Source organism: Mastigoproctus giganteus, chromosome 6 (genome assembly GCF_048544385.1).
Source record: "Mastigoproctus giganteus isolate SK-2022 chromosome 6, ASM4854438v1, whole genome shotgun sequence".
Taxonomy (NCBI): Eukaryota; Metazoa; Arthropoda; class Arachnida; order Uropygi; family Thelyphonidae; genus Mastigoproctus; species Mastigoproctus giganteus.
In genome coordinates, this window is record NC_143580.1 from 49,215,348 (window position 1) to 49,235,126 (window position 19,779).

Here is a 19,779-nt window from a genome sequence, read left to right on the forward strand (position 1 = left end):
ACCTGCCCGCCCACTGACGAGTGAGCCAACAATCTCCGAAACGCGTCTGAGTGGTGGTGCCCACTGAGAATAAATAACAGTAGTCTCCTCTACTAGAGAAGCGTTATTTATTTGAAGTAGTGCAATACCTGGTATCTTGTTGTGAAAGTAGGCACAATATGAGATAAACATCTAAACGATGCCGTTTCACTACGTATGTAGTTAAACTTATGGGTAAACTGTGGTGTAGTAGCCGAGTGGTCAGGAGTGGGGGTGCAGTAGCATACGCTCCTTGAGTATACAGAGGTTCGAGAACCTGACTGCTAAATACGGTCCATCTGCCAACCCTCACTGGACTAGCGTGGCAGATTACGGTCTATTTCCCTCAGCATGAATCGTTGAGAAGGCTTCCATCCTGCAGTGGGTTGATAATGGCTGCAGTTTACTTTTTTATGATGTATTTACACCGCTATTATATAGTAGATGTATCTATAAATTGTAATTCTAATGAATTTTTCTTCTGCCTAATTGTAGTTCAATATGTAATTTCTTTTACAGTAGTTAAAATTGGTTTCATGGCCATGAAATTACATTAGCGTCACTAGTGTATAAAGCTGCATGTTTTTATATTAAATCTTTTTGACTTTTAATTCCAAATGTATGAATCTCTTCAGTTTTTCTTATCCAATAATGATATCCCGATGAATCTTTTAAATTCCACTGTACCCAATTATTAGCTTTCGAAACTTATTTCGCGTGTCATTTTGATATCATGATTACCAAAATCCTGCTACTGACTATCAATTTATCTTGTGACCAGAGATGTTTTCTTATTGACCTTCTGTCAATAAATTAAATAGTATTAAGAGTCATTCCAGTTTATAAACGTTAAAGGGTAACATCGTACTGAAGTGTCTGCAAATTACATACCGTTCATTTTGATTTTATCGTTTCGTGTGAACGCTCCAATAGCTCAAGCGAGACCCCCTACAAATGCAGAATGGGAATCATGATGACTCTAGTTCCAAGCCATGAAACTGTTGTACTCTTGAAAGACAAGCTTTAAATTATTTGACATGTACAGATAGAACTTCTCGTTGGCGTGTATGAAATTCTAGTTATCTATCTTGTTTCCAGACGGCGCCACTGCGATTCCCAGTATTTCTCCATTTACACTTGTGCTGATTCACTTTCTCAGCAGCAGCAATGCTTCTGCTTGCATGAATAGCGAAGAGCGTGCGTGTATTTGTGAGTGGTTGCGTGTGTGACTAGAAGAGAGCGTGAGCTAAGGGCACCTCTACCTGCATACACGCGCTCATGACACCGAGTGGGTGGAGATAGTTTTCCCCCCTCCTCCAGAACTTTAACCTGAACGGTAGCTACTGTAAATACATCTATCTGAAACGTTATGTGCAGGAAATGCTGCTAATTTACTGTACAAATGACAAATTGAATTCGGATGCTTAGCAGCTAGCGTGCCACACGGGACTTTTATATAATGACCCACATGGAGATCCTGCCTTTGATCTATGCTGCGAAGATTTTTCTTTACTAATAAAAATTCAAATAATATGGAAGCTACTTATAACCCATAAAGCAGCTTATGAATAGAATATTTATTGCATATTTTTGACCAGTGAGTGATGTATTTTTAGTTTTATTTTTATAATATGAAACTCTGATGACAGGATGAAAGTCCCGGTTATAATTACATTATTCCACTTGTATTATTATTACATGCATTATATATTTAGGAATAATGTGCCAGAGTAAGAAATAACAAGGGAATATACACAGTGCATTACATTTTAGGCGATTCTAATTGATTTTTTTCTGTTATTAATAAAAGTGAAACATAAATAACTAATTGTGTTATTTATGTTTATTTATATTTATTAATTTGCTACAAATTAATTACTAATAGTAAACTCATATAAAAGAAATTGTTTTCACTTTTGTGCACATACCTCACAACCTGATAGTTACTCAGAATTTTGCAATATGTACTTTGTAATCACAACGCTTAAAATCTGCTATGACGTAATAAATTAAATAAAGAACAATTATACCTCAGATGTAGTATGTTGATGCTACAGATTTTATACTGCCCTTTATTTTTCCCTTCATTTTAATAACAATTGAAATGTAATACGTATTTCACGTTTCTGCTGTGATTAATTAATAAGCAAGTTGTAATAATTCATGATGTATATATTTAGTAAACTGACAACAAACGAATGCGCGAGACCCAGAACATTTCGATTTTGCTCATCTGCCATACTGCCTATTCATTAGTCCAATTAGCGCACGACAAGAACCAAAATGTTTCTGCTACAATATACAGAACATCATTAAAATATTTTCAGGTTCTAGACGACTATCATTTAAATATTTTAAAATAATGAAATTAAAATACTATGTCACTGTGTACCCATATTGTTAAAACGGCTGTTAGTGGATTCACTTGTGGTTGGGTGGAGGGTTGAATCGGATGATGTGTCATGAGACTACCCCCACTCCCAAATTTTATTGTGAAATTTTAAACAGTGCTAAATTGAAGAAAATGTAAGATAAACATTGCTCTAGGAACTTTCCGTAAATGACCTACTCGTTCGGAAGAAGTATTAAGAGAAAAAATTAATACTTGAAAATAAAATTATTACATAACTATATCTTATTTCTAAATGTTCTTTTAATATATTTTATAAATATTTTTTTAATGGAACAATGCTTTCTAAACGATTATCTCTTAAAGTTTTTTGGGTAATATGTAAAATCCATCTCATCTAACTTCAGACCTTCCGGAAGTTTCTGTATGGCAACCGTACCACTGCAACAGCATAACATTATATCCATCCGCCAAATGTTCCCCATTCACAATCTGTATAGTTAGCTATCTCAAAAATTTTGTAGTACCTTCATGAGTTATTAAATAATGCATATAGTTTTAATTTACAATTTTTAAAATATTTTCGGTACTGTTCTCTATATTTAAAATATAAATAATTTAATTAAAAATGATATATTTTAATAAGTTTAAAACCACCCGAAGACTTCTTGTGTAATGATCTTGTGTGTGTAATAAAAGAAAAAATACCGAATTTGCGCATTTTCACTTTTCAATAATATACTACTTTTACTTTTAAAAGCAATTTTTGGAGTGTACTGTTTTTAACTATTTTGATTTAAGTCCTTCTTAAAATGGTATTAAATAAAATATACGGTGGACAGGCACAGTAAATGTTTGTTATAAAGATTACTAGATTAAGATTACTAGAAAAATTACTAGATTAAGAACACTATATATAGAAAGTATGATAGCTTTATATTTGCCCTAAATTTGTTGGCCCTGAAAAGATCTCGCTTTTTTTTTCTTTTTTAAGAATCTATAGGCGCTTATTTCGTAGAGAGAAAATTTTAAATGCATTTAGTTTTATATTCAGTTAAGATCACTGTTAAAATTTTCGCTCTCAGTTGATTCGTTGTCAGTCTACCATTCTCTCTTCAGTTACATCATCTTTGACCTAGTAATTATATTCCAAATCTCTCACATGCCATACATATTGAGCCCGGAAACGCTTGCACGTCTTTTATGCCTTCTTTTCACCATCGTCGATGGCTGTTGGCCAGTCATTGCATACTTTGCAACACTTGCTCGAGAAATTCATAAAATGGATACAACCTTTAGTAGAGGTCTTCTGGTATAGGCCACCATATTTCTCAACATAATCCAAGCAGCTGACTAACGTTTTTCCTTTCAACGAAAAACTACCACCATCAGTAAAAGTTAAGATGGCCTACGCCATCTTAATTTTACTGTTTATGGAAGGATGGCGGGACTTATCTCAGTAGTCCAGTCAAGATCTTTTCTTGTAACAATTTTCATTTTAAAATAAAATAGAAATGATTTAATCGACCAAGTTCTTTTTTTTTGAAAGAACTTCGTATATTTCGTACATAGGAAATCAGACTTTAGTTCTGTCTTCTTTTTCATGCTAGTTCCTCACAATTCCTTTCGTAATGCACAACTGCTTTCTGTAGAAGGAGCTTCAAAAGTTAACTGAGATGGACTATATTTAGTAATTTTAATATGGTGAGGGAAGGACATTACGTGATTTCTATCCATTCAAATTATAATATATCTAAATTACCACTCTTATACCACGTGGAGTTTTAATATATTTTATTTATGTGTTACCTAAACTAATATACAATGAGTAACGTTTCAGATATCTTGCCGATACCCATCATCAGACCTTGCTGCTGTCCGATACCTCCTGCCGGACGCTCAGACCTAGATGGGCCTTCTCTGTGCGACAGGCAGGAGGTATCGGTCAGCAGCAAGGTCTGATGATGGGCATCGGAAAGGCACCTGAAACGTTACTCTTTGTATATTAGTTTAGGTAACACCTAAATAAAATATATTAAAACTCCACGTGGCATAAGAGTGGTAATTTAGATATATTATAATTTAAATTAGTAATTTTATTAATTTTTTATTGATTAAAGTCATTTTCAGCGATATTCATCAGAACAAATTTTCACTACAGTGAAACGATTATGCATCCCCACGAAAGTTCTTAAAATTCGTCATTTTCTTAGACATATATAGTATCTTGTGTTCAGCTGCTCCAGAATGTTAGTTCAACTCTGCCTTGGTATACTAGGATGAAATACAGAACTCTGCAAAAGGCGAGAAATGGTGTAACGTTATGTTTCTGCAGTGTGTGTTTCTGGCCATTTTGTCATAAAAAAGCGATCCCTTGGAAATCCTACCCACGATGAAATGTTCGTCTACATCACGAGAAAGTAGGCCACAACTAAGCGTGAAACATGGTGGACATAAGGCACTACAATCATTGTCTGCCCTAATGGACGAAATCCCACACGCACTGGAGGTAGAAAAGGAGGAGCTATACCAGTGGGTGCCAGCAAAAATCCCGCGCCCATAGCCACCCAGACTAAGGGTGCATTTTTCTTTTTTCTTTTTTTTTAAATTCTATATATATATATATATATAAGTAATGGCATTAAAAAATAGATAAAATGAAAAATAAAAAAAGATAAATAGAAATATTAAAATAAAATAAGTATGAAGCAGTCATTAGAGGCAGTAAAATACACATCCTCCGCATGATGCCCAATATATCACTGAAGTTACGTATAAAAATTAATACAAAATGCCAGTAGTATGACAAAACTGTAGAGCGAAAATTAACTTAAACCTAAAAATGAATCGTAATAGGGAGGGAAGAGAATGGGTAACAAGACAAACTGTAGCCGTAAGCCTCCAAATAATTTAGAATATAATTTAAATCCAGTTCAGATAAATCCATTTTAAAATTTAAAACCAATTGTATAACAATTTAGCGGCACCCCCTAGTAAGGTACCAGTTCTGAGAAACGTGAAATATCACCAAAAGAGACTAATCAAACTACTAAAATAAAAATAGACCATCATGCCCCATATCGACACCATGCCGCCATCTATAAATATATTTTCTATTTTTCTGTCTCTATATAAGCTGCTTATAGCTGGTTAAGCTTTCAGTATGTCGGTGGTGTGGCTTTGCTGCGGAGTGCTATTCTGTTCTATTGTTTATTTTTCGCTGCATAAGGAACACCGCTATGCAAATCCTCTGCATTTGTGGCTCGATCGGGGGAAGGAGAGGTGGATAGGTCCTTCGATCGGTTCGCTTATGCGACTATTTGTCTAGCAATTGAAATGCAGCGATTCCATAACCATTATTGGCCGACAGAGGACCACGGGTCCTCTGTCGATATGGGGCATGATGGTCAGTCTATTTTTATATTATTTTGTTATTTTGTTTTAGTAGTTTGATTAGTCTCTTTTGGTTATATTTCATCTTTCTCGGAACTGGTACCTTACTAGGGGGTGCCACTAAATTGTTATACAATTGGTTTTATATTTCAAATTTTAAAATGGATTTAAATTATATTCTAAATTATTTGGAGACTTACGGCTACAGTTTGTCTTGCTACCCATTCTCTTCCCTCCCTATTACGATTAATTTTTAGATTTATGTTAATTTTCGCTCTACAGTTTTGCCATTCTACTGGCATTTTGTATTAATATTTGTATTAATACGTAATTTCAGTAATATATATAATTTTAAAAAAGAAAGAAAAATGTATATATAATTAAGAAAAAAAAAAACGAACTGCAAAGATTTCGGAAATTGTCAACGTAAGTTGGTAATCAGACTAAGTAAAACATCCATGGCTATATGGGGCAAAATTAAGTAGTCAGCATTCAAAATTCAACATTTGCGGTTGTCAGTAGATAGTTATCCAACATCTAAGAGAACATCGGCAGACGTATTTTAATAAATCGTTGTGCTTAGTCATGAAACAACCAGTAAACTATGGCACGAAATAAGAGATACAATTACAAGTAAGTAAATATGAGCATCATAATAACATGGTGCAGTAGTTGAAATTTTAATGTCCAGAAGAGGATCTTGTAGTCTTTAAACTATTTCTTGAATAAGAATAACTGTTGCAGTGATACAATATATGATTCCATAATTCTTTTTTACCACAAGAGCATAAATTAGTGTTGATGAGGCCTAACTGGAATAACTTAAGAGTTTATAGATCCGTGTCCTGTTAAGAGATAGCTGGTGGTTAGATATGGAAAGAGCCAGCAGTTTACATTTTTCTTTGTTGAAAATGAGATTTGCAAGATAAATGAGCCACCGACATAAACGTGTAACCTCTCCTATAGTACTAGTATACCAATGAGTTTGTCAGATGTTTACTAGTTCATTCCAGATGCGACATTTTTCTCTTTCAATATCGACTATTACATTGCAGGTAATGCCTAAAATTTCAGTTGGAATGCATGCTTTAATGTATAGGAAAGACCTTTATATATTACATGAAATCGAAAGATAAAACTCCGGCTAGAACCTGCAAAGCAGCGGAGGATACTGTTTTGCATGCCCGAAGCATGGCAAGAAGGAATCTCTGTATGGGGTTCAGTTTTGTTGTAGTTTTTACTACAGCAGCCCTGTGAAACCAAGCTCCGGTCGCAAAGAATGAATACTGCATTAAAATAAAGAAGCAACGTCTTCCTGTTCATACCCCACTCGGTACGGGGTAATTCTCATAACAGCAGCTGTAAATTTCTTGATCTTTGTAATAAAATTGTTACTATGTGGAGTAAAATTTAATAGATCATCCAGGAAGATGTTTAAGTATTTTAGCTGCGGTACTAATGGAATTTGTTTACCTTCAATTTTGATATTTGATGGTCTTCTATAGTCGAGTTTACCTCGGAATATCACAATTTTCGTTGTTGTTGGCGTTATGCGCAGCTTGTTACTACTTGCCCAATTTACTAGATTATGGAATATGTTGTTTGCTCTCTGCTCAAAGTCTAGGCGAGAGACTTGCCTGGAAAGAGAAAAATCAGATCGTCAGCATAGGCAATTGTAGTGGTGTAGTCATCAAACTGTTGACAAAGCCAGGTATCCAAAATAATGTTCCAGTAGAGGGGCCCATGAATGGGGCCCTGGGAGCACACTGTAGAGACAGGTCTTAGGAGATGTTGCTGTTTAGCAACATCTCCTAAGACCTACAAATAACCTTGTATAGCTACTCTGTGCATTGGCATAGAGTAGACAATCGAGGGCGCTTTCCCACCAGAAGAAGCCAGAGTTCCTCTCGAAGTCAATAAATATAGCTAGTTCGTAGATGTGTTTTCAGCTAAAAATGTAGTTCACAAATGAAGGCGTCCTCACTGAATTTGCCTTTTTAAAATCCTTACTGAGAAGTGAATTTAAATTTTGTCTGTCAAAGAGATCAATCAATCTAGCTTCAATGAGCCGTTCGTATAGTTTACCTAAATTATCTTTTAAAAAAATATTAGTCTGTAAGTTTTTGGATCCAAAGTTTCGTTATCAGGTTTACGGATGATTTTAATTAACGCAGTCTTCCAAATTTCAAGGAAAATTCCAGCCAGACAACATTTGTTGTACGTATTAAGGAGGATGTTTGTGGGGAGGGGAGGGAAGATTAACAAATTTTATTATAACAGCATTTTCAACGAGATTAGTGCCAGGTACTTGCTGATATTGATTTTTCCCATAGCCGTTTTCAGTTCAGAAATGGTAAATAAATGTCTTTCTTCCGATGAGTGATACAGTGAGTTATTCTTTCTATTGGTTATTTCCATGTTTTTGTTAATAACAGTATTGTAGAAGTCGTGCGAGTTGAGTTTATTTTTGCTAATTTTGTATATATCCGACCCCAAGGGTCAGAATTGTCAACTGTTTGAACTAGGGATTGCCAAGTGGTTAATTTCTGTTTAGCTATAGCATTCACATATTCTCTCTTTAGATCCCTGTAAATACCTTGTAGATCTTCTTACTTCTGTCTCGGGCCAAGAAACAGTATTAGGTCTGTCAGCTTCTTTCCTTGCAGCGCAAGCGGTAGCATCATTTCTTTAGGAATAATCCTTCATGCAATGCATAATCTTCTGAGAGACAGGTGTTGGGTGGTCTTCGTGGGTAGCACAGTTGATATAATCATCGCCCTCCCCACACCTGGAGGGAGGACGATGATTATACCAACAATGATTGTACTAATCCCGTTAATGACGCGAGGAATATTTATGGGCCTTCTTCACAGCGTGGCTGAGTTAGTTGGTATCAGGCGAGGGTTTTTTCTCCCTCCTGGAAACTCAGGTTTTTCGTCCAGCGAAAGAAAATCGCCCACAAAACATACACACAATTTACAAACATTATGTAAGCGCATCATAATCTAAATTGCTGGCGCCTTACAACAACAAAAACTTTTTGCCCAAATGACGGATGGGAATTAGCAAAGGCTACAGGAATGGTATGGATGGTCTGGAAAAATACATGTTTTTCTGATTTACTGAAAAATGGACGTATGTATTTTCCTCCTCCGCCAATCTTGAAAATAGAGAATTAATAGATATAAGAGACATGGCCGAGGACCGGTTGTCTGTATAATTGATCATACTGGTAAATGCAAAAATGTTTGGGATTTATTACTGTAATGTTTGGCGAGATGATATTATAGTTAAAAAGATCATATTATAGTTAGAAAATATAATATGTTCCATATACAAATAAATAATATCTTTATTTGTATTTGTCGGGTATTCTGCAGTAGGGGAAATATTTTTGCATGTATTCCTTTCTTCTCTTCGTGTTTCAAAAAGTGTGAATGAGGCAGCCAGTAAGCAAATAATTAACAATGGACCACGGAATGTATTGTGCACAAATGCGATGCATCGATAGGCATGGCATTTGAGATGAGTGTTTTTAAAATGAAACACCTCAAGCGATCAGTTAGTAAAGAAAACTGAATCTCGTGAAGAAGTTGTTGGCTCACCACGAAAATGTCAACTTCTCAAGAATTCGTGTATTGGTGATATCAAGGAGCATTATCCTATTTAGAATTTTGTAAACAACGAAATCCATTCCAAAAGGAGAGGTTTTTTTTTAAACAAGATTTACTATTGAAAATTTATCAATTTTTTTTTTAAAGGAAGTAAATAAATAGGTAAAAATGAGTAAAATCCTAATATTTCATTTGATTCATATTCGAGGGGAGTTATTGCATCTTACAAACTTCCATTTAAATCTAATGATTGCATGCAGCTTTTTCTTCCTTTTGTTTATTATCCACAAAAAATACATTAGGTTTTCCTAAGTATAGCAAGATGCTCTCGATAGTTTCATTATCGTGTTTTTTTTCCCCGTTTAGCTCACTTGTAATTGGAGCTTTTTCAAAGGATAGTTTTTTTTTTTTTTTTAATTTTTGGTATATGAACAATAAATAAATAGGTCCACTTCCTTTCTATTTCTGTCCTATTGCGAAATCGCTTTAATGTATTCAAGCTGGAAGCCTCTCCATCTTACTTTGAGTTTCGAAGTTCAAAAGAAAATCTTGAAAACGCATTTATCTCAGTTCCCCCTGTGAAATATTTTCTGCATGTATAATAGTAACGCAGAGAAGCATCCTCTACAGGGGTTAGCTTTCATCAAAGACTTGGTTAGAGCATTGGAAAATTCCTCCGTTTCGGATTTAATTCCAGCATCACAAATCTATTAGCTAGGTTATACCTACGAATAATGGTCTTAGTCGAATTTTTTGTAATGCAAGAAATAAGAAACTCTCCCCTTGAGGTAGGCCACTTAATATTATCACGCATGATTGATTAACTAACTTCAAAGGAGCGATTCTTCAATTTTGTCGTGTCAGCATGATGAATGTGGCCGCCACTATATGGGCATAATACAACCAGCTACATCATTCACCCTCAAACAGCACACTCTATTTTTAGCAGTTTCGTGTGATACTCGCGCCATCTACTGTCGGTCATAACAGTTATTTGAAATGGAGATGAAGCGACGTGTGTCAGTATTACAGAATGACTATTTTTGATTGGGCTGAGAGAGTGATTGCAAGTTGACAGCTAGTGCGAAGGTGCTAAAGATTTAATCATCAAAACTGCTACAAAAGTGACAGCTGGATGTACTTCTTTAATCTGTAACAGAACGTATAAAATTCCATTATAGTTTAGAACCATTTGTCATTTTGATGTTTCCATCTTACTTCATACTGCACTTTGCAGAGAAGAATTCATATTAAAAATATACGAATAGATAAAACCAAAGCATTATTTATATTAAAAACTATAAAAAGCTGTTTTTCATGGATAATGATTTTTTTTTTTTTTTTTTTTTTTTATATTTGATTACCTAATAGAAATTGAATCAAGTTACTTTCTGAAAGCATCATAAGTTCTCAGTTTCGAATATTTACAGAAACAAAGAATCGAATCTTGGTTAATAATAATTGCCAACGAAAAAAAAAATCTACACGCCGCTTTCTGAATTCTACAGTTTGTTTTAAAATCCTACAGATGGATATTAATTATAATTTTTCGTTGATATGTGCCATTCCTACACATTTTTTATTTTTTTAAACAAAGTAACTGTTATAATTAGGTTTTAAATGTGATCTCTCTTTCATGGTCTCTTTTATTTCTATTTATTTGGTGCTCAGACCTAAGATGTATAATTGTGGGGTGATTCATATGAATTATAATTATCAAAATAAGCGAAAAGCATCAGGAAGAAAAGGTGGCTACAAAATTTTAAGCCTACAAGATGTTCTGCTTTTGCATAGAAAATTATGTGATGAACCAGCATCCTCAACAGGAGTTAAATTTAGCAAATGCATGCTAAATGCAGATTGGCGCTAAAGGAAACTAATTAGACCTCCAGTCATATACAGAGAAAGTTCTGTGTATTGGGAATTAAATCCAGAGAAAGAGAGAGTGAATTCTTGTATGCAACAAAAGAGACAATTAGTGTACATACAGCTCTAAGGTTGAGTCAATCGCTAAGGAGCGAAGCTTTGAGCGAGAAATTTTCTCAAGTGACAAAGTAATTTTGCCATCTACCAGAACAGCGTTCGAAGGCTACTACAGCTAGGATGCACTTGATGAATTTACCCCTGTAAAGAACGTTTTCCCACAGCACGGTGCTGTGCTTGGTGAACTTTAAGAACTGAAGTCTTTTTCTTGTATTACTGTATCGCAATGTTGCTAAATACGCCGCCAGGATACTTGTAATTTTTAATACTGTACTTCTTCTCAGACCAAATGGGAAGGTAGCCTATTTACTTCCTTAGTTAAAATCTTACTTAAGTGAAAATTAGATTTTTAGTAGTTACAATGAATTTCCGAATTGTTCATGGAAATCAACTTTTGTACCATGGCTGATTTTTTTGATTATTAGATTCAGTTTCCACATTAAGAAATTTGTTAATGTTTATCGAGGGAAGCAATCTTGTATTCAAATTTAAGATTTTGTGAGTCTACAGTAGTGTGAAGCGGGCTGGTAATCGGAACACAAGTAAATATCTGTATTTGAATAATAACCAAGAACTACAAGAATATGGATAAATTTAAAATTATTCAAAAAAGTGCTGTTTCATTCATTTTTTATTTATTTTTCATTAAAAGATGTATCATAAACTCGTGAATACACAAATGATAAATAAATATCATTAATGAACAAAGTACGTAGCAAATAATTAACTCCTTATGAGACCCGTATTAGTATTAGGAATGGCCACATGGTGCAAGGAAGTCTGTGGCTTATGCTGCACCAGAAACATGGATATCATAAGGAGTTAATTTTTTTTCACAGATGTACTCTCTTAAATAGTAATAATGAACTAAAAATATAAAACAGTTCATATAAATACATTTATCTGAAAAAATCAAATCAGTCTGTTGTAATGCTCTAATAACTCTGGTAAAATAATCGTAATATAAGCGGTTAGTGTGTGCATAGCTTGTCGAAACTTTAGGAGAATGAATCACCGTCTTAGTGTAGATAATTTCTTCCAGGTGTCGCCTTGGTGAGTGGTCAATACTTCCCTCTTATCCTGCGCTTCATATATCTATAGGTCAGTGTCCTTCGTTCTCCAATAGGACCAAATAACACCTCAGCCACATATTTGCTCGTCTTTGTCACTACTGGCTGAACGCGACGTATCCCCTGACAATATAAAGCCCGCGATCGGTGACTTATGACTCTTGCCAGAGTATCGAGTAGAGTGACCAATTTCGAGCATGCGTTCACTTGATATACGTCCTCAGTTAATACACCTGAAGAAGGGAGGAAAGGTTAGCATGGCTACCTCATAAGAGTGACTCTGTTATGAACGAAGATTGCGCCGTACCGGTCCATTGAGCTCGGAATCTTCTTACCTTTGCCAACAGCAGTTACTTGCTGTTTTAGAAATGAAGTGCCCACCATTCACTTCTAGATCGCAGTTCACCCAAGATAGACGGTAATTCTGACAAGATGTTGTCAGCACAAGCCTTGTTTTATGGAGTATGACAGAAAATACGACATCGGTGATGGTGTGCCGCTCATGTCACTTTTAGCTCTTATGACAGCTTTTACCTTACTGAATAGCTTTATTGGAACAAATACGTTCTGTTTATGTTTTCTGAAACTTACCGCAAGATGTTATTTACTTGTTTCTGTATTGACTCTTTGGCAGCGAGTTAACACTCATGCACAGTTATCTAAAAATTGGAATCACGATTCTAAATTTATTAAATCTTACTTTAAATAGTTATGACGAAGAAAATATCCTCTATCCTTTTTTTTTTTTTAAATCGCATAAAAATGAAACCCTTCTGTATTGTATATTAGGATTATACACTGTCTTGGAAAATTCCTAGAATAACATGAGAACTGTTGAAATGAATTGTTTGATATATATATAATGCTACTTATATCAAGAATATTTTTTAAATTATTAAATTAAAGAATGTATTTTTATGGTTAGTATAGCCTATGAAACGAAAATTGTGGCCCGCGACACATTATAGATCATTCGCAACGTGCAAAAATTTTGGCATACCAGTTTTCGATGTTTATATAAATTGTCTTTTTTAGACTTTTTGTTTTTTGGTAAGATTTTTACTTTTACTGTCTACAAAATGCCTGTAGAGTATTTGATTGCATTCACATACTCCACAGGCATTCATCCTAATGGCAAATATTAGTGCTGTCTAAAAGAAAAATAAAGTGGGCTGATTATTGATTTTTTCAATGCTTACCTTGACACTAGGTGTATAGGAAAAAAAGAAAAATATGTTCTTCCTCAAATACCAAAATGGCTTATATTTCTGATGATCACTGTTATGCATTCGTTTGCATAATAGTCATTATGCATCTTTTGACTTTGGCACTATTTCCTTTCCAAATTTTCATATTGTGTATAATGTTATTTAAGTGTAGGTAATATGAAATGCGTTTGTGGACATACTTTTTTCTTTCCTGCCTCTTCTTTGCTGTGTTCTATTTTTACATTTTTACAGAACATAACAGCTGTTTCCCATGTTCGGTAGCATTTTCTGTTTATCGTAGTGAAGGGCGTTAACTGGATTATTATCACGTTGAGTGCATTCCCTTTACGCCTCAGTCATTAAATTGCAGTTAGAGAGAGAAAGGAAAAGAGAGAGAGAGACTATTCTTTTGGTTTAAAACAAATTTCTGCTGTAGTACCAATTCGAAAATCGAATTTACGTTTACTTAAAAGCAGGGTCACCGGTTTAATGGATTCAAAGCAATTTTCTAACCCTACATAAAATTACATTGGGTTCTTTGAAACCAGTGAAAAAATAAAATTTTAGTTTCGACGTAATTTGTAACGGTTCTTATATTTTATGCTGAGAAAAATTATTCTAATTTATAATTTTCCCTCCTAAACAACTATAATCTGCGTATATCTTTGTTTTCTTAAGTCTTACAATTATAAAGATTCCTTCTTGCGCACAGGAGTTGCGAAAGTAAATTAGATGAGTTTTTCACATTTGCTATTAGGAAATTGAACTGGAATTGTGGACACGTAGATCAAGTAGCAGATGTAAGCGAATACACACACACATATCATTTGATATATACAAATTTGGGTGGTTTTAAATAGCGCAGTCTGACTGTGCGTCATTGTAACATTTTATGTTTCAGTACCATGCTTTACACACATGATTTAATTATCAGAGTTTTGAAATCGTGTTGTGCTCGCTGATACCACAGTGAATATATTCCCCGTCCTCCTCCTTATACTGGGGGGAAAATGCCCTAGGTTGAACTCCGTCAACGATGCAAGGAATCTTTATAGACTTTTTTAACAAATGTGGTGGAATTACTAGGCTTAACATGTTTTTCTTTTTCCTCTTTCCTAGAAACTCGGGTTTTTAGTCCAGCAAACAGACAAATTGACCACAGGATACTCGCAATGTACAGACACAGTACACTGTCACCCACATAACCTTAGTTGCTTTTGCGCTTAATACACACGCTCACACCCGCTTAAATCGTGGTGGTGGGTTGCCGACCAGTGCATAATATATCCCTCCCCCTTCTGGAGGAGGGATATATTATGCCTCTTACCACGTTCTGGGTACAAGACGTCCATATTGTGTAGGGAGATTATGCTGGTTTAGTACAGTAGTTACCGTGTATCTGTTTGTCTGTTGCTGTGTGTTCGTAGGCTGACTTACATGCTATGCGGTTTTTAAAAACCGGAATAACCTGTAGAGGAAACCTCAGTTCCTAAGGTTAGCAAACTGAACCTCAGTTGAGAGACCTTTAGAAATTCCTTCACTCTACAGCGGGACTCAGAACTCCCACTTCTCCAAACGAGGGACACGTGGCGTAATCACCACACTGTTACACTATATGTCTAACTAAACGATGTTCAGCAAATTTAATATACTAGTAGTTTACTTTAAAATAATGTTTACTCCTTCGACCACATCAAAAGTACTGCAAAGACGATGGTTCAAATTGTTTGCGATGTTTAAAGTTTAAAGCGTTTGTGAATTTTCTCTATCTCTATCTTATAAGTTGTTTGTTTGTTATTTGGTTTTTAGGAGCATTAGCAACTAAGGCCATATTGCTCCGGGGATATGCGGTGGTCATTCCCTGACCTTTCCGCATCCTCCGTATTTGGTGGTGACGGGCTCGAACCCCGGTTTAATCAAGAAGCGTGTGCTATGCACTGCTGCTCCTTCCCACCTGGCTACGGAGGCGCCTCTATCTTATAAGAACTATCAATAATATGCCTAACGAAAAACACATCGACCACCTAATCAATAATTTTAATGACTACTATTAGACGCCTATTGACAATCGGTACGTGGATCACGTAGTAAAATGTTTCCCATACCTGACGGAAGATGGCAGGACGTAGAATACATTCCAGCAAATGGAATATTGCCATCTGTCGACATCTCACTGGGATTCAGGCCTACACAATGCTTTAATTAGTTAAATAATTTAAACACTTTAGAACCATTTATGCATAAATTCTTAATAATGTTTGCAAAGGAAAGCTGGTGTTGAAATTTGTTTGTTGGCGATTAAGTGCGGTACCTCAGTTCCTTATTGGAGTTCCAACACAATTGTAGGGAAGGATGAAAATGCATTAATTAGGTCATATGACAGTGTGAATAGTGGGAAACATTGGGTTTATCGTATTATACCGTCGTGTACTTCATGTAAGTGATTGTGCCACATAATTATAGAGAATTCCAGAGGATGGACCCATTGTTTCTCTTTCCTGCTTCTATTGCCCAACTTTGAATCTTCAGTTAATTAGAGTAATATTAAGGAAGTCTACAGTTAATTAATTAAATTAGAATGCTTTCCCGCCCGTTCCTGTAAGATAAGCTATGTGGAAGAGAACTAAACGAAATTAACCACGTTGCTGGCAGAAGTCATTTAACTGGTAAACATTGTAGTGTAGGCTTAAAATGCTGTAGTGGTATTGGAGGATTGTACAACACTTAAAACATTCATCGAATCATTCCACATGCACTTCAAACGTGGTATTATAGCCAAAAACTAAAATCAAACGCTCATTCGAAATTCTGGTCGATTGCTTTGTTCTTGTGTTAAAACCTGAGGGCGGAATGAAAGAAAATCACTGCAAACCCAACGGTTGTTTCCAGCTAGGCTATTTTGGAACATGTTGGAAAGGGATTATTGACTTACTTATAGAGCAATCAATCTTGTACATTTAGTTACCCCACCCACTAGTTTCCATTTTATTATGTTCTTATCGTATTACCAACTACGGCTATTGTCAATGGAAACGTCCTTGCATATGGTTATCTATTTAATTTCTGTGTACAATCTGAAGAATGGAATCTGATTTCGTCTTTAATTGCTAATCAATGGTTCTGATAGTTTAAACTTCTTATCGTTTCTGCTAAATCAATAATAAAATCGTTAATGCCAGCCACTTTTCTAGAAAAGAAAGTTGCATTGAAAGACGATTGTTATTCCGAATGATAAGAGGATATTTTTGCAGTGATAGATGTATGTAATGTTCATATTTTTTAGAATCATTTACCCAGCTATCTTCTGCCCTATGTTTTTTATATTTTTCATTCTTTTGCTACCTTATCTAAGAATTTATGCATGAACTATTATGTAAATTTAATTATTGCTTTTATTGCGCAACGTTTTCGCCGCTTAAAACCAGTCTTATTTGTTTACAGTTAGCTTTCAGTAGATAAAATTATGTAAACCGTCTTTGTTTATTACAGCTGTACGATAGGATTAATACGCGTTCCTACAGCCCTATCAAGTGCCCTCCTTCAGATGCCTTGGACAGAGCAAAAGAGGTAAGAATTTATCAATAATTCAACGCTTCTTTCTCACTGATATCGGAAAATCAAAGATGAAATAGATTGGTTCTGAACCGTATCGTATAGTTTTTTCCCCCTTTCTTAATCTTCTAGCAGCTCAAATAAGTATAAGATGCTTCCTTAAAGATAGAAGAAAAGTTTTGTTTCAGTTCTTCAAGATACGGTGCCAACAATATAATTATTGCTTCTTTATAAACCGGTTAACCCTGTTTTAAAATTCATCGGTGTCCAGCCATCCATCCCTGTTATGTCTGATGGAATGGAATAGCTACCACAAAACCATTGTATCTTTGTTTGTCCGAAGCAACATTCAACTTGTTTAGAGAGCCAAACACGCTCGAAAGACCATTAGTTGTTCATCGGTCGTTTTGTAATTCAACATAGATTTACCCATTACTTTTAAGTATTCCAAAAGTGTAAGGATTCCAGTCCAGGAAAGAAATAAAGTCGTTATGTGTAAACTGAGCCTTTTTGTAAATAAAATCTTTCGAATTTCATTATCAACGAATTGTCGTACTTAGCTTAATACGACTTGTTCGTACATCGATCCTCATGAGATCTCTGCAGTTAAGTAACTTTCACTGCGTTGAGCACTTAGGAAGGAATCCACCAGGGAACGTAGCATGGTAGCGATTTCCTATAATATGTTTAAGAACTAATGCGCGCTTCTAGGAACATAAAAATGGAGTTGTTGAGAAACAGTTTAAACATAATCGGTAACTTTTTTATTGTAGGTCTACACACAAGCTATACCCGATTATGAAAACGATGGAGTTAATTCTATATTAATTAAATACCGTATTTTCGAATACCGTGCGCCCCTGAATATCCGCTTACTCCATTTTTGACGACACAAAAAAGAAGAAAAAAAAATGGAATATGTGGATTTATTCATAATAGGTCTTAAAGTAATGGGCAAGTATATACAGTATATTGATAGTAATAGTGCCCTGTTCCCAAATAATAATAAAAAAACAAAGAAAAAACCCCAACATATTTTAAAAGAAAAATATGCCGGTATAGTTACTCTTTTCCACTCCTTTCGTGTTCAACGCCGGCTGATCTCATGTAGTTAGGACTTGTCCTCAGTGACAATGAGATTACTTTCCCCATTTATGTGAACTGTGCTCTTCGGTAACCATCCATCGCGTGTATTTTCTTTCACCCGGCTTCAAATGGCGGATTTGGACAAACATTCAACGGTCATAGCGTTGAAATCAGCCATCCAGACCTGATCACTGGATCCGCTTATATGCTTTTGAAGACGTTTTTTTCACTTCTGCAGTGTGCTCGCAGACACTTTCTAAAAGCATTCTACGGTGATTAAGTAGCTTTCCTGAATGATTCTGCTACACTTCTTCTAGTCAATCCAGTGAGAGAGCATTTTCCACCCACCCTGATTCTTGTGCTTTGACGGTAACACCAAAGTTTCAAATCAGTTTATTGAAATTTTCTGTCGTAATACACATTCCAGTGCGCCATTTTCTTTTCTCTTCCAGGTTTTAGGCGCGTTCATATATATATACACTGCTCCTGCAGCTTGCAATGAAGCGGGACATGTTGGAAGAATGGTAACGAACGCATTCCTCGTTGTCTCCACATGAAATAACGTCTAAAATCTGTTTTTAGACTAAATATTTTGTTCTGTTTATTTTGTCGAGCAACATATTGGCTTCACCATATTCGGCCGTCTGTCTGTCTGTCTGTCTGTCCACCCTCATATAACAGACTCCCAGTGGACAGGTACATTTGTATTTCATGAAATTTTATATTTGTGCCTTTTAAAACCATTTGTTGCATATTTCCAAATTTCATTAAAATGGGACAAATATTAATCCCGCAGTTGTTTCTTTCTTTTTTTTTTTTTTTTTTTTTTGTGGTACAATTTGTATGGACAATAGAAATTCATAGATTAAATGGAGTTTTAATGCAGCATTGTTAGCTTTAGACAGTCCGTGTACGCTTCCCGTTTATTATTATGTAAGACTTTTGAACGTTGTGTCGCTTGTGAAGAGATACATACTAAAGAAATATAGAGAAAAGAGACTTCAAAGTATATGGGAGAAGAGTGATAAACTTTATACAGTTGCAATTAAATTGAACGGCTAAGTTTAGAGAGCGTAAAACTGTAGTGCTTTATAAAATGTTCTGTAAAGATAATCTTAGTTATTTATTGATAAGAGATAACTATATTTACTTTTCACTTCTATTAATCACAAAAAAAGTACAAAAAGTCAATTAATTTAATTTTAAAAAAATCGAAAGCGCCTGGAATGTAACTCACTGTGGACATTAACTAGCTTGCTACAATAACATTCTACTCACCATCGAGTTCACTGTTGTTTGGAGAGGGATATTTAAAAATAATTCGGTGTGTGATCAATATTACCAGTTTAGGAAAGAATGAGTACCAATGCGGATGCATCAAATTGATAACATTCCTCTGAGGACAATAGCTTCTCTTCGTAGGCATTCTGAAGTTGCTGAGAGACTCTTTCTTCTAATTTTGTTTCGAAAATAAAATTTTATTTCAAGAAAATAAAAATCTTTTC

The 19,779-nt window shown here is 35.1% G+C and overlaps 1 protein-coding gene across 7 annotated transcripts in view; it reads left to right on the forward strand.

The window, feature by feature from the left end:
• LOC150084231 (peripheral plasma membrane protein CASK-like) overlaps positions 1-19,779 on the forward strand; it is a 1,403,586-nt gene that overhangs the window by 1,018,807 nt on the left and 365,000 nt on the right. For 6 of the 7 annotated variants that reach the window (XM_090375948.1, XM_090375952.1, XM_090375949.1 and 3 more), the window contains one exon: positions 17,126-17,203. The exons of the other annotated variant lie outside the window; for it this stretch is intronic. In XM_090375948.1, coding sequence (XP_090232074.1) covers positions 17,126-17,203 — 78 coding nt within the window. The remainder of the gene's footprint in view (positions 1-17,125; positions 17,204-19,779) is intronic. 7 annotated transcript variants of the gene reach the window in all.